The following is a 14,228-nucleotide window of genomic DNA, read 5'->3' as shown; positions in this document are numbered from 1 at the left end:
GTCTTCTCCTGGCATCTTCCTCCTTTGGTGGGTCCTTTAATTTCCACGTGTTAGCACTGCGGAAGGTGCTGAGGAGTTTCTTTAGGAACTTAAATGTTAGGATTTGTCTTTGATTGGCAGCCTCACTTTTTAAGGGTCATTACAGATGTGGACAACAATAATCTGGAGAGAGGAAAAATAACAAGGTTTCAGTAGAGGAGACAAGATCTGCTATACACAGTAGCTTATTCCAGTTCAAGAACTGGGGATAGCTGACCTGTGACAAAACCCGTAGCGTTCACTTTTGGTACATGGAAATAGGTTTTTCGTTCCCTGCTTATTTGAAGCCATTTTCCCAGCAGTGACAAATTGTTCTTACCTGCTTGTTAAACGGGCACAGTTCTGATAGCTGTGTAGTTAAACAACTCAATCCTGCTCTCAGCCAAGCATTTAGCAGCTACTTATAGCAAAAGGCACACAATAGCCTTCCAACTGCCAAATTGTTCCTTTCCCTGGGGATCAAAGGGGAGGTTTAGCAAAGCAGCAGAACAGAAGCGAACAGAAGCGGAAGTCTTTTCCTGTTCTGAGGCTGCCCTTCCCTGTCTCAAACCAATTTGCCTTTGTTGTGGAAAGGCATACTGAGAGGAGGCTGCAAACCTCTACCAGTAATGGAGAAAGTCTGGGAGAATCTGTTGCCGTACCTCCCTGGGGCCAAGCCCCAGCAGCTCCTTGGGCTGGTGGGTACCATGGGCTGGTGTTGGTCCCTCCCTGGTTCTGGGCTGCGCATCAAATTGGGAAAACTTCCCTGTACATTATTGTCCTGTAAAACGAAGCTGGTGTCCACGGGAGGAGAGAGGGCAGATGTCCCCCAGCACAGAATCTGCACCGGATTCTGAGTTCAGTCCAGCTGGTTTAAAGGCTGGACATTGCTGACTGAGGGTACACAGCTGCTCCTTTACGTGGACTCCCCGTGGGGCACCTGTAATGCACTTGCCTTATGTGCACCTTGAAGCTGCCATGATTTGAAAGGGAGGTACTGACTCTGTGCTGCCAATCGGTGCTGAAGGCTTTGTGGAGAAAATCTTTCTAGTTTTTATAGCAGTTGAATAGCTTGGTAGTTCCAAGGAGCCAAGGCAAGGAAGCCCACGTGGGGATGCACCATCCATCTCGCTTTGATGTCTGTCATGGCTTGGCTGGACTTGAGCTTTGTCAAGTGGAGTCACGCTGCGCCGTGTGCCAAGGATCAGTCGTAATGAAGTCTATGGCTAGGCTTTCCTGACAGGTTTGCAAACTCGCGGGAGCAGGGGAGTCTCGGCTGCTGAGGGAATCCATCAAACCCTGGCAAGGTAAAGCATCCCTTCCCACGGGCCCTTGCTCAGGAGCACGTTTGCAGAAGTTGCCAGCAGCCAAATGCTCACACGGCACGGCTGCTGCCTTTCCTAGCCCACTGGCCCCCCATCGCTGGCTGTCCCTCGTCCATTGAGGATTTGGTCTTGCTCTGAGTGACTAACCTTAACTGCATGAACACAGGCTAGGCTCCCTGGGTCCCCGAGCTGGCTGCCTCTGCGGAGGGATGAGATGGGCCCTGCTGCCAATTCCTGTGCGGTCTCTAGGAGCTGTGCCAGCGGGTTCGCTGGAATGAACTCCTAGCCACAAACCCTTACATCTATGTGGGCTCTGTATTTTTTTTTAATATGAGGGAGAATACTGAATCTTCCTGTTTATATGCTGTACAAGGTGGAGCATCATCAGATACTGGCCCTTTCCTGTAGGGGCAGATTGTGGTGGATTTATAGAGTGCAGTTCAAGAATAATCCTATTTTAATCCTGCTCTCCCATTGGAACCTTAACTATCCCATTGTTGTGAAGGCAAGGAAAGTTGGGATGTTCTTTCCCCTTCCCAAGGAGAAGAGGATGCTGCTGGCAGACAGGCCAAAATACCACAGGAATCGCATCGGTAGTCACTTTCTAGAGTAAATGTGCATTAGCAAAACTCCTGTGATGAAGGGTACGGCTTTTTACTGCTTGGGTTAAGGCTCTCGACCCAGCTGGGATGCAACATCGCCCTGCATGGGAAGAGTGGATGCCGGAGGGATGCAGGTCCACAAACGGGAGCCTACCCCATGGATGGCTGCTGCATGCGTGCTCTCCATGCAGGAGAAGTGCACAGTGGGATTTCCTGGGACTGGTTTCTGCCCTTTGTGCTCTGCGGCCCAGGCAGAAGTCGGTGTGTCCAGCCCAGTGGAACAGTAAGACACTGGTACAGGCTTCTGTCCCTGCTTCTGGCTTTTCCCTTGCTCTTTGTCCCCTTCCTGTTAAGTGGATCCCGACATAAAGCACCAAGAGCAGGATCACAGGCAGGCATCCCTGCTCTGGAGTGTGCTGAGGTGTGTGACAGGTACCCTCGTGGGCTGGGTTGTCTCTTCAGCTCCTTGCCTTGCAGAGGAGTAAGTCTCATTTGCTTCTGATCATGGAGGTGATATCCAGGAATCAAGAAGATCTGGGCCAAACTCATATTCTTGCCCTTTTTTCCTCCCTTTCTGTATCTTCCTGGATGTCTTCTGCTAAATACTACCCTCTCCATAGAGGGATTATACCTCCAACATGATGCTAATCCTCTGCAGCTGTTGTCCAGTGTGGGTTGGGTGGTGCTGGAGGCAAGGGAAATATTTATCTTAAGTTTTGCCATTGGATACTGCCCAGGAAAAATGAATGACCGTACTGGGGGCTTTTGCCACTTCTGCACACGGTGGGAGGTGACCTTCCTGCCATGTGCAGGAGGGGACTGAGCACTTCCCCTGGTGAGCTGCACTGAGCAAGATTTTATTCGGATGAGGGAGTGGCTGCGTGCCCTGACAGCTGCCCCTGGTACCGGATGGGGAAAGCCTCGGTGTTGCTGGAGGTGAGGAGATGATGGATGTGAAGTTGTGCTGAAACAAACCTGCAGACTGTCTGCTTTGCTGTCACCTCGTGTGTTGCCCCCGTGGCCCCCAGGGTGACTTTCCTCCCTGTGAGATGAAGGCTCTGGCATTAAGGAGAGCAGGCAGGTGGCTGCAGTGTGGATGTGAGAGGAGGTAACGGGGGCAAGCAGCGCACATGGGCCAAGCTTGATGTGCCTGGTGGATGCGTCCCACCCACAGCAGAGTCATCTTAGCACCACTGTGTGCCCCTGCCCAGGTAGCATCCCGAGCCACAGCCCTTCCTCACGGTGTGTCATGGTCATAGCAAGTGGCTTTTCATGATTCCCTTGACTCCACAGCTCTTCCCTCTGTCCTCCTGCAGCAGCATTTCCTCTGGCCTTGAGGCAGGCAGGCAGTGCTTTGGCGTGTCCTGGCCCTGGCTCTTCCTCTACGCTGAGCCCGGCTTCCTCTCTGCTTTCCGGGTCCTCTCCCTGCAGCACGCAGGGATCCATGCCCTGGTTTTGCAGAGGAAGAGGAGGGTGGAGGCTCCTGCTGCAGCTCCTTGTCTGGGCCTGTGGGCTGCAATCCTTCCCTTTTTCCCTGCCAGAGGAGAAAGCACATCAGCCCCTGTGACAGCACTGAGTAGGCAGAAGCAGGTCTCTGCCAGCCCTGGTCTCCACCATCACCCCTGTGGGAAGGTTGTTGCAGGATGCGGGACGCATTGGGTGGCTGAGGCTCTTCCTGCAGATGGAGCTTGCTGCCCTTGGAGTAGCGAGAGGGGAACTGAGGCAAACTGGCTCCTGGCTCCCTGTGAATACCACTGCGTCTCTGCCTTCCTGCTGTTGGCCCCTGAACAGCACCAGGCGGGCTCTGTTTATCGGCTGCAGCTATTCGCACCTCACTCCCTCACTGGGGGCAGTGGGTGCCGCAAGGAGTCGCTCTGGGTGCTGCTGGCCGTGCTGGGTCTCCTTCCCGTGGCTGCAGAGGCGGCCCCCAGTGTGCCTGTCCCCTGGCCGGGAAGGGGAACGGGGCGGGAGGAGCCACCTTGCCCTGGATCATGCAGCCACAGGCTCTGGTCTTGCCTGAGCCAGGGCATTGTGGCAGGGGGATGTGGGTGCAGGGCAGCTGAGGACATCCTTTCTGCCAGCCCTGGGTCACCTCCTGCCACTCTGCAGTGCAGAGCTGTGGGTGCCAGGGGCCCCATCCCAGAGGACGCTGAGTTGCGGGTCTTTTCCAGGTTGGGCTTCTCCAGACTATTTTGGGAAGCTGGGACTGCCCCACGGGGGTGTATCCTGGCAGGGCTCAGCCGAACGGGACGCCAATCCTCGAGCCATGGAAAGCTGCCGGGAGAGGCAAGGTGCTGGGCTCCGACCGGTCCCTTGCTGGGGCTGAGGGGCGTCCCGGCCCTCCCCGAGGGGCTTGTCTGCGTGGCTGGAGGAGCACAGCCTCCACTGAGGGCATGCAGGGCAGAGCGGGAGCCAGCAGCGAGCCTGAACCCTGCTGAAATGCTGGAGATTGTCTCTGGCAGGTCCCTGGCTGCTGTCAGCAAGCCTTTCCAGATGGCCCTGGGCTCCTGGCACCAGCTCTGCTATAGCATCCGGGGAAAAGCTGGGGGTGGGAAGTGACGTCCCAGCTGGCCTAAGCAGGGCAGCCCCGGCCCCTGCTCCCACACGGCTCCTTCCCCTCCCTGAGACTGCTCCCAGGCCTCGTCCTCCACTGCTGCCCCTGCATCAGCAGCAAGGAGCTGCCCCTCGCCGCGGCAGGGCTGCCTACGGAAGGGGACGCCAGGAGCCTCTGGCCCTGGGCATCCTCGGCCAGCTCCGCGGCACCTCCGGGTGCCAGGTGCTGGGCTCCACCCTGCTCCCTTACAAGCCCTCAGCACCCCCAGGAGAGCCGGGGGAGCACAGCTGCCGTGGGAAATGCATCTGCCGTGGGAACCGCAGCTGCGCCAGCCTCCGGCGCTGCCTCTGCGGGGGCGGCGAATCCCAGCCGCACGTTCCTGCTGCCCCGTTCCTGCTGCCTCGTTCCTGCTGCCCCGTTCCTGCGGCCTCGTTCCTGCTGCCTCGTTCCTGCTGCCCCGTTCCTGGTGCCCCGTTCCTGGTGCCCCGTTCCTGCTGCCCCGTTCCTGCTGCCCCGTTCCTGCTGCCTCGCCTTTCGGCCGGGTTCGCCCCTTTTGTAACCCCCCCAGTTTGGAGCAGGCTGGGCCCACCCGCGGCTCCACAGAGCCCCCGGCCCTCCCAGCTGCGGCCTCAGGACTGGCACCAGCAGTGGGGGTCCGCAGAGTGGTAGAAGAAATGCATTTGTGTTGTGAGACAATTATATTTTTTAGTTTAGTTTTTTTTTTTCTCTATGTATTTCCTGGGCCAGAGCTAAATCAGGCGGCCTGGCCTCAGGGGGGCTGTCCTGCCTCCCATCCCCCCCCCCTCCCCAAATCTGGGGGAAACAAAGGTTAAAACCTAATCGAAAGGGAGCAAATCTGCAGCATGGCCTTGCAGGTGAAAAACAACAGCGCAAAGGCACCTGGAGGCGTGTTCCCCCCCACCCTCCCCCCAGTATGTCAGGATTTCTTTGTCCCCCGTGCCAGCCTCCCCGGGGGCCGCAGCGCCAGGCCGTGTCCCAGTGAACCCAGCAATGGCGGGGAGGGGCAGGGGCCGGGTGTCCCCTGCCATGGGGCTCCCTGGTGCCAGGGCTGGCAGTCCGGGAAGCGGGGTGGGAGCCGGCAGCAGTCCTGCCCTTTTAAAGCAATTAGCGGCGCTGGGAGCTGGCTGCAGCCCGGCCCGGGCACCGTGCCAGCAGCCCCAGGCCCGGAAGCGGGGGCGCGGGCTGGGGGCTGGTGACAGGGACGGGCTTGTCTCCCTCCCTGGGCAGGGGGCACAAAGGCTTCGTTCCCCCCCCCCCACCACATTTCTTCTACTTGTGACTGGGGGGGGGGGAGGGAGGGGGAAGGGGAAACCTCCCTCTGGGGCTGTCGGGGTTGGAGAGGGCAGGGCAGAGCAGCTGGAGCCCTGGGGGAAGCGGGGTGGGAATGGCTGCTGCTCCCCGTGCCCGGCCCCGTGTCACAGCCACCAGCACCCATCGCGAGAGGCGACACCGAGGCAGGGCACGGCTCCGTGTGCGGCCCCGTCTCACTGGGGGGCCAGGTGTGAGATGGGGGACACGAGTTGGGGGTCTGCTCCCACAGGGCAGCCCGGACCCTCACACTGGTTAGTACCAGGCCAGGCCGCCCCGGGTACGGGGATGTGGTCCGGGAGCAGCTCTGACCCCCCACGGCAGCAGCTCGGCCCCTTCCTCTGCGCAGCCACCCCCAGCCCCGGGGCAGCCAGACCTCACGGCCCCAGCAAGCTCCTGGCCACGCTCCGCCAGCCAGCAAAGAGCAGCCACCGCCTCTATCAGCATCGCGTGCCTCAGCCGCTGCCTGCCCACGGCTGCCCTCATGAGTAACATTTTTCCCTGGAAAAAAAAAAAAAAAAAAAAATCCTACCCCCGGATCTAATCTCTCCCACTCCCGAGCTTATTTCTCTGATCTCCGCAGCTCCTCCGGCTTTCATCTTCCCTGACGAGATAGCCGTGTCCCCAGCAGCAGGCAGCAGGACACGGCCAGCCCTGTTCCCACAAGAACACCAGGCCTGCACGGGGACAGGGAAGCACAGCGCTGACCCATCAGCCCCCCCCCCGCCCCAGAGCACCCGTGCAGCCCTCGGCTCCGGCAGCCACGGCGGGGCCCCGGCAGAACAAGGCCCGCTGTGTTCCCACGGGGCCTGCCCGGCGAGGCCGCCACCGCTGCAGGAGCCCGTGAAAGGCGGCTCTGTCTGCTGCCAGCGGGCTGCTGCCAGCGGCCCCCTCAGAACTGCAGCCCCCGGGCAGCAGGGCCACAAGGAGCAGGTGCAGCTGGGGGGGGGGGGGGCAGGGGGAGCCCTGGCTGGTGCTGGGGGCAATGTGGAGCCCCCCTTTGCTGCAGGCAGGGGGTCCCAGCCCGCTGCTCCCAACCCTCTCCTCCCCCTGCCCTGACGCTGCGGAGGCGTGCCAAAGCCAGGCCAGCAGCCCCACAGCCCCTGGCCCAGCCCCACAGATGCCCAGGAAGGTGGCACCCTTGGGTGAGCGTGACACCCCCCCACACCTGCTGAACGCCTCGTGGGGGAAAGCCCCTTTGACTCCTGCCCCCATCCTGCCCCCCAGCCCCAACCCGCAGCCCCCCCCACGCCCCGGCCCCGCAGGAAGGACAGCACCATGGCTCTCCTCGCACCCAACCCATTTAATACAAGTACAAGGCACCCCTGCCCGCGGGGCCAGGGGAGGCTGGCACCCCAGGAAGGGGACCACACGCCCCGAGGGCTTTGTCCTGCAGCAGCAGTGACCTGGGCTGACATCCAAAGCAGGAGAAAGGGACCAAGCTGAGCCAAGGGGGTTGCAGAGGCAGCACCCCGCTCCTCATGCCAGCCAAAGACCCTACGGGAAGGGAGCCCGGCCTGTCACCTGCCTTCCGCGTCGGGTTTCCCGAGCTCCGTGCTATCTTTAGGCACTGCACCCCCCACCAGCCTGTGGAAGGAAGCGTGGCCGTGCTCAGCCCTCCCTTCCCTTCACTGCCAGGCAAGCAAGGGACCGGCCAGGCCACAGGTACCAGCAGCCCCACGTCCACTTGCTGCCGAGACCTGCCCGCGTGGGGACTGGGCGCGCAGTGCTGATCGCATTCCCACCTCTTCTACCACTCACACAGGCACTGTCCACAATTCAGCAGCTGGATGCGCGCTGGACAATGCAGGCCTGCTGGGGCAGAGGCACAGGGTGCTGGGGGACACACTCCTCTGCAGCAGCCTGAGCTGCTGGCAAGGGGGGATGTCGTGAGAGAGGGGGGCACCCCGCCAGCCTGCGGGACCTGGCTTCTGTCCAGCCCTGCTGCCCCCAGCTCCTCACAAACATCCTCCAGCCCCAGACCAGTCGTGGAACCGGGTTGCACAGACAATGGGGGGCTAAGGGGCACCCCTCACACCCTAGGCTGGGGCAGGTGGGAATCTCTCTTCTGGGGCTGGGGACACCAAGCAGCGGCAGTGCACAGGGGCTAGGGGGGAGTGGGACGAACCTCTGGGTATAAATAGGCTGCTGGGGAGGGGCAGGGCAGGCTCGTCATTAGCACCATGGTGGCAGAGGGTGGGGAAAGATGGGGGTCAGACCCACTCCTGCAAGGAGCGCTTGCAGTACAAGAGCATTCGGGGCGTGCCCTTCCTCTGCATCTGCACAATGACATAGATGAGGCCGAGGATGCAGAGCAGCAGCACCAGCAGCACCAGCACCATCACGACGCTCATGGTGCGTGTGTACTCGTCAATCTGCACCACCACGTCCACGTCACCGCCCTGCTTGCGACCGCCCTCGCTGTAATCCTCCTCATCCTCCTCTTCCTCCTCCTCATCCTCCTCGCCTTCAGACCGCCCACCAGGGTTCTCATCCCCATCAGGGTTGAAGGGAGGCTGGTCGACGTCAGGCCACCGGGGGTTGGGGTCTGGGACCAGCTCCACATGGCAGCCCATGAAGTCCCGCAGGATGGATTTGGGGTAGCCTGGCTCCGTTTTGAGTCGCTCATTGTCAAACTTCCAGTACTTTGTGCCTCTGTAGAAGTACGTTGAAGCTGGGGGAAGAGAAAAAGATGGGGGGGGGAAAGAGATGGAGGTGGGGGGTGAGAGGCTGCAGTCCCCTGCCAGGCACAGCACACGGCTGGCCTGCAGATTGCAGTGTTTGCTTCAGGATCTGCAAAACAGGGGAAACAGGACTCCCTGCCCTTTGGAAGGGCTAGCTGGGCAGCTCCTGGGCTCCCTCCCAGCTCCCACATGATGGAGAAGAGCAGAAAGAGCAGAGAAAGGTGGCCTCTGTTTCCATCCGATCTCTGCAGCACCCTGCTCTGCCCACACGGCCATGCTCTGGCCACCTGCTGTTGGAGGGGCACGTAGGTGCCGACAGAGGAGACTGCATCCCCCCTCACCCCGTCCTCTCTTCTACTTACAGGCATCTGAGCTGAGGAAGGCGCCCTTGGGTGAGGGAGGGATGCCCACCCAGACAGAGATGGGCTTGGGGTACCCGGGGTCCACCGAGCGCGTGTCCTCGTTGAAGCGCCAGTATCTGTGGGAGGCAGAGGGACCTGGTGAGCTGGCAGAGGGCACGGACACAGTGCCCCCATCCCACAGCTGCGGACAGCACAGGGGGCTCTGCTGATGGCAGCCCCGCAGCTGTGGTGGCCCCACTTTTTCCCCCATCAGCTCAATATACCCCCCTGTGTAGGAAGCCATTTGCCAACAGCCCGCCGTCCCACCTCCACCCAGCCCACACCATCCCCGCTCCAGGCAGGAGAACGGAGGCACAGGGCAGGGGACAGCGGGGGGGATGACCCTGGAGCCCTGGTGAGGGCAGCACGTACCTGTCCCCACGGAAGAAGAAGGTGTGCCCCGTGGGCTCCCACCAGACCGCAGTGTCAATTCTGTCATAGGGGATGCCCTGCCCGTAGGTGGCCAGTGGCTGCGGGTACCCAGCCTCCAGATTGGCTTCTCGGAAGAGCCAGTACCGGTCACCTGGGTGGGAAGGAAATGGAGAAGGCAGATGAGGCTGCAGCCCAGCTGGTGCAGCGTGCGTGCGTGCAGCCGGACAGGGAGGGGGTGTGATGCCTGTGGCCACCCCATCCCTTGGCCAGAAGCCTTAGGGACCAGACAGCAGCTCTTTGTACCTGCAAAGCCAAGCAGACTGCACAGGTGCTTTGGGAGGGGATCAAGACAGCTGGGAGCACACCAGGCCACGATGTGGCAGCACACTCCACCCCAGCCCCGCCACCCGGCTCCAGCCGCGCCGCTCACCTTTAAAGAAGACAAATCTGCCATCGTGCCTCTCATAGGCAGCGTCGATGTCCCCGGGCAGGCCCCGCCAGAAGTGCCCGATGGGCATGGGATAGTTGTCCAGCACCCGGTTGTGCCGCACCCTCCAGAACCATCGGCCCTGTTGGGAAGCAGGGTGTCAGCAGGGCACGCAGGGACAGACTTCTGTGCTCAGGCAGAGGGGGCCAGGGCACCCGAGTCCATCGTCTCATTAGGGCCTTCCACCTGAGAACTCCAGAGCAGATACAGGGCAGGAAGGGGTCCTGGAAGGTACCTTAAACACGAACATCTCGCCCCGCAGCACTGCCACCGTGTCAAAGTTCCCATCGCAGATGTCGGGGCCGTACTGGTCAGGTCGCTCTGGGCTGCCAGGTTTGGGGGGCCGCTCTGGTTTCCCTGGCGGGCGTGGCCTGGGGGGTCTCTGGTCTGGCCTGCCAGGTCTTCGGGGCGTCACGGTGGGCAAGGGCTTGGTGGGCTGAGGGTGCCCATCTGCGGTACCTGGGCAGAGGAGGAGAGAGAACGGATGGAGTGCTTGCAAACCAACAACGTCAGCGCCTCCTTCCCCCTGCTCCCAGGCCAGGCACAGTCCCAAGACCGTGCACCCAGCTTCCAGCTGGTGGAGCACCCCCCTGTCCCTCTGCCCAGCCCACGTCCCAGCGCAGCTGGCTCCCTCACCGTACAGCTGTTGGATGCCCTTGAGGTCATCCTCAGGCAGCTGGAAGTTCTCTGTGTCCATCCACTGGTAGAAGGGGGCCATGATAGCACTGGGGTTGCTGGAATGTTCCAGGCCCAGCGAGTGCCCCAGCTCGTGCACGGCCACCAGGAAAAGGTTGTTCCCTGCAGGGAAAGGCACTGTCAGCAAGGCAGCAGGGCGCCTGGCATGGGGCAGCTTCCTGGCCCCAGCACTGCACCCTGTGCCAGGGATGCTCTGCGACGGAACCAGAGCAATCTGCGTCACCCCCAGAGGAAATGTTCCGTCTGCCCTGCGGGCCCTGCCAGGCACACATCACCCAGGTGCCAGGCCACAACCAAACCCTGGCTTCTCCAATCACCTTGCCACCCCAGCCCCCTGCATCGGCTCACCAGACACATCCGTGTTCTCCAGCGTCCAGGGCTCATCTGAGTCGAAGTGCGTGTCCCCACCCATCCCTGGGCCGGGGAAATAGGCATGAGCCAAAAATCCCCCGACACCATCAAAAGGGGAGCTGTCCCCGTGGAAACCAGAGGCAAAAAGCACCATGATGTCAGCCTCCTTCTTCCGCTTCTGACGAATGTCCTCATACGGCACCTCCTGGAAGACGAGCGGCGTGGCCTGCTCCCACACCCGGAAGGCTTGGCGGATGGCCTCATACGAGTGGTACCGGCCCAGCTTCTCCGTGTAGTTCTGGATGCTGAGGGCACAGAGCAGGGCCTCGATCAGGATGGCCCAGGGCAGCACTCACCCACTGCAACCCTGCTGCAGCTTTGGCCCAAAGGGTCTGCAGCTGGGCTGTGAGCAAACCCTAAGCCCGAAAAAGCTGCCCCGTGCTGATTGCTGGGTACCTGAACGTGAGATGGCTCTGGCTCCAGCGCCGCCCCGTGAGCGCATACCTCTTCCGCCGCATGTTAGACTTCATCTGGACCCCAAACTGGTCTGGGACCCCACAGCGGGGACGCTTCATCCACCTGCCAGGAGGGCATCAAGTGAGGGCTCAGCTCCCCACCCAGGGAAAAGCACCCTGAGAAGTTACAGGCGCCACAGCCAGTGAGGGAAGCTGCAGGTGTGGAAGGGAGACATGGGTCCCATGGGAGACAGCACCCACGCTTCTGGGTGCGTATGCAGGCAGGGCTCAGGGGGCCAGCAAGCTGAGCTTTCCATAGCCTGCAGGGGCTCACTGCCAACAGAAGACGACAGCAGTGGTGTGAGCACAAAAACCAGATCAGTCATCTCCATCGCTCTGGGAAAGGGAACTTGTGGTCAGCCAGAGGCCGATCCCCGCTAAAGGGGCTCGGGAAGAGGTGGGCCAGAAAGTCAAGCTTCCTTCTGCAAGAGCAAGAGAGCAGCTCATAGAGAAACTCACATTTTGGTCTCCTCATCCAGGACACCAGTGACGGTGATCCCATAGAACTTCTGCATCTCTGAGAGGGCTGAGGAGAAGATCTGAGCAGAGCGCATGGTGGACATCTGCCTGCTCGACTGGGGCAGGTAGCCATACAGCCGCAGCCATGCCTGTGAGAGAAAAACAAGCATCGGGCTGACAGGCAGGGATGAGGAAGCCTTCCTTTCACTGATGCCCCCCTACTGTCAGCCCCAACTGGAGCTGCCCCAGAACAAAAAGCTCCCTGAGATGCCAGCCATGTGCACACCCAATGGGCCTGGACTGCCAGTCCCAGGAGCACCGCCGCCGCGGCTCTGCCGTCCCCATCTGCTGCTACCTCCAGGTGTGCTGGCCTCACCGGGGCAGCCTCTCCCTGCCTCTGAAGGAGCACGCCTGCGCTCAGGGACGCTCTGTGAGCCAGCTGCTGGGGGGAGCACTCCACCCGGGCAGGATGGGAGGCTGGGAGAGAACACAGGACAGGGTGTGAAGGGGCAGGTCTGAGGGGCCGCTGGCCCTACCTGCTGCAGCCCAAGGGGCACGGGGACTCGCACGCAGCCACGGCACTCTCCAGATAGCTCCCCAAGGCCGGAAGGGGCCAAACCACAGCAAGAGGCGTGCTCCCGATGTGGGTCCCTGACCCCAAGCCCCACACCATCGCTTCTGGGCTGCAGCCCAGGTGCCGCAGGGACAAGCGGAGAGCGAGCCAGGAGAGAGCAGCGGGGAAATGGTGCAGCTGGGCCCAGCCCTCGCCTGAGGCTGGGCAGGCGCGGGCAGGATCCCCGCTCCTACCTCCCTGGGAGCGAGCGCTTTTGTCCCTGCTCTCAGCTTGCAGGGGGAGGCGAGGCCGCCGGCAGGACCTGCCGGGAGCTGCTGGGAGCCCCCCGGCCTCAGCCCTCAGGAAGCGCCTGGGCTGGCTGCAGAGCTCCGCGGGGGGCTCAGCACCCCCACGGGCTGCACGCAGGAGGACGAAGACGAGGATCCGGGCAATGCCTCGACCGCCCCGTTGTCCGGGGCCGTTCCCGTGCCCCCAGCACCGCTCGCCCCCAGCACCGCACTGGGGAAGCCGAGGCGCCGAGCCCAGCAGCGTGCCCGCAGCGGCTGCCGGGAGCATCCCCGGTGCCCCTCGGCGCTCCGGGCGGCACGGAGCCGGCCGTGCCACCGGCCCGGGGTTACGGCGGCGTCGCTTGGCGGGGCAGCCAGGCCCGAAGGCCCCGGGGTGCTCAGCCCTGCGGGACCCCCCGGAGGGGCTCCTGCCTGCGGGGCTCCCCGTCCCGCAGCTCTCCCCGTCCCGCAGCTCTCCCCAGCGGGCACCCAGCGCTCCCCCCCCCTCTCCCCCGCTCACCTCAGCGTTGACTTCGCCGCCCGTGGCCGCTCCCCCCCCCCACCAGCAGCAGCAGCAGCAGCAGGGCCGGGAGGCTCCCGCCCGCCCTGCAGGGGGCGCCGCCGCCGGCCGCCATCCCGCGCCGCGCCGCGCCGGGCCGGGCCGGGCCGAGCTGCCCGAGCTACGCCGCCCTCATGGCCCGGGCCCGGGCCGCCGCGGGGGCTGCGCGGAGCTGCATGGGGGGCGCCGCCGGGGCCGTGCGGGGGGCTCAGGCCGGCGGAGCGCGGCCCATGTGCCTCGGCTCGGCTCGGCTCGGCCCGGCGGACGGACGCGGGGCGGCGGCGGGGCGGCGCCGAGCGGAGCGGGGAGGAGCCGGGCCGAGCCCCCCGCCCCCCGGCCGGCGGCACCCGGGCGCCCCCCGCTGCTCCTCGCCCGCGGCCCGGCCCCGGACTTTGTCCCCGCCGCTCTCGGGGCGTGCTCGGGCGGACGCCGGCGGCGGTTTCGGTGCCGGCGCTGCCCGAGGCCTGGGCGCCTGCCCTCTGCTCCGCAGCTGCTGCCCGGGCAGCTTTCAGGCAGCACAGCTCGGCGCTCTTCTTGGTCACGGCGTCAGGGTGCACCGGGAGCCACCCCTGGGTGCTTCCCAAGGTCGGGAGGGCAGACCGACCCCGGCCAGCGCCCCCGGGGAGGCAGCGTGGCCAGCTGCCACAGCTGCTTACTGGGCACTAACCTCTCCCTGATGAGCTCAAACCACACAGAAACCAGGAGGGGTTTGCAGGTGCCAAGTTTCAATGGAAGTCTCCAAGTCTCTCCCTCTCTCTTTTTTTTTTTTAAAGGGGAAAAGCAAAACAAACAAAAAACAACTTGGGGCATAATCACTTAAAGTCTGTGCATATCCCTATCCCAGAAACTAACTAACCAAAGACGGGCGCTGGATAAAAAGGGGAAAGGGGCATGCTGGAAGCAGCAGTGAGCAGCGCAGCACTCTGCCAGATACCTGGACCAGATGTGCATCCGGAGGGGACCGCTGGTGTAACATGCCCCCCTGGAGCAAGGCCCTGACTGCCTCAAATTCAGCTCTCCCAGGCATCTTCACAGG

General features: G+C 62.6%; 1 protein-coding gene across 1 annotated transcript; it reads right to left on the bottom strand.

Annotated features, from left to right (window-relative positions):
- Positions 1-7,111: 7,111 nt before the first annotated feature.
- Positions 7,112-13,469, bottom strand: MMP15 (matrix metallopeptidase 15). The gene is given in 11 exon segments (XM_067004533.1): positions 7,112-8,502; positions 8,875-8,990; positions 9,286-9,436; positions 9,716-9,854; positions 10,008-10,231; positions 10,409-10,570; positions 10,817-11,124; positions 11,276-11,398; positions 11,794-11,942; positions 13,154-13,186; positions 13,188-13,469. Coding segments are annotated over 11 exon segments (1,947 nt in total). The 5' UTR covers positions 13,269-13,469; the 3' UTR covers positions 7,112-8,041.
- Positions 13,470-14,228: the final 759 nt, after the last annotated feature.

Source organism: Anser cygnoides, chromosome 12 (assembly GCF_040182565.1).
Source record: "Anser cygnoides isolate HZ-2024a breed goose chromosome 12, Taihu_goose_T2T_genome, whole genome shotgun sequence".
Classification (NCBI taxonomy): domain Eukaryota; kingdom Metazoa; phylum Chordata; class Aves; order Anseriformes; family Anatidae; genus Anser; species Anser cygnoides.
Note: the sequence above shows the minus strand (reverse complement) of the source record. Positions and strands in the feature narration are given on the sequence as shown.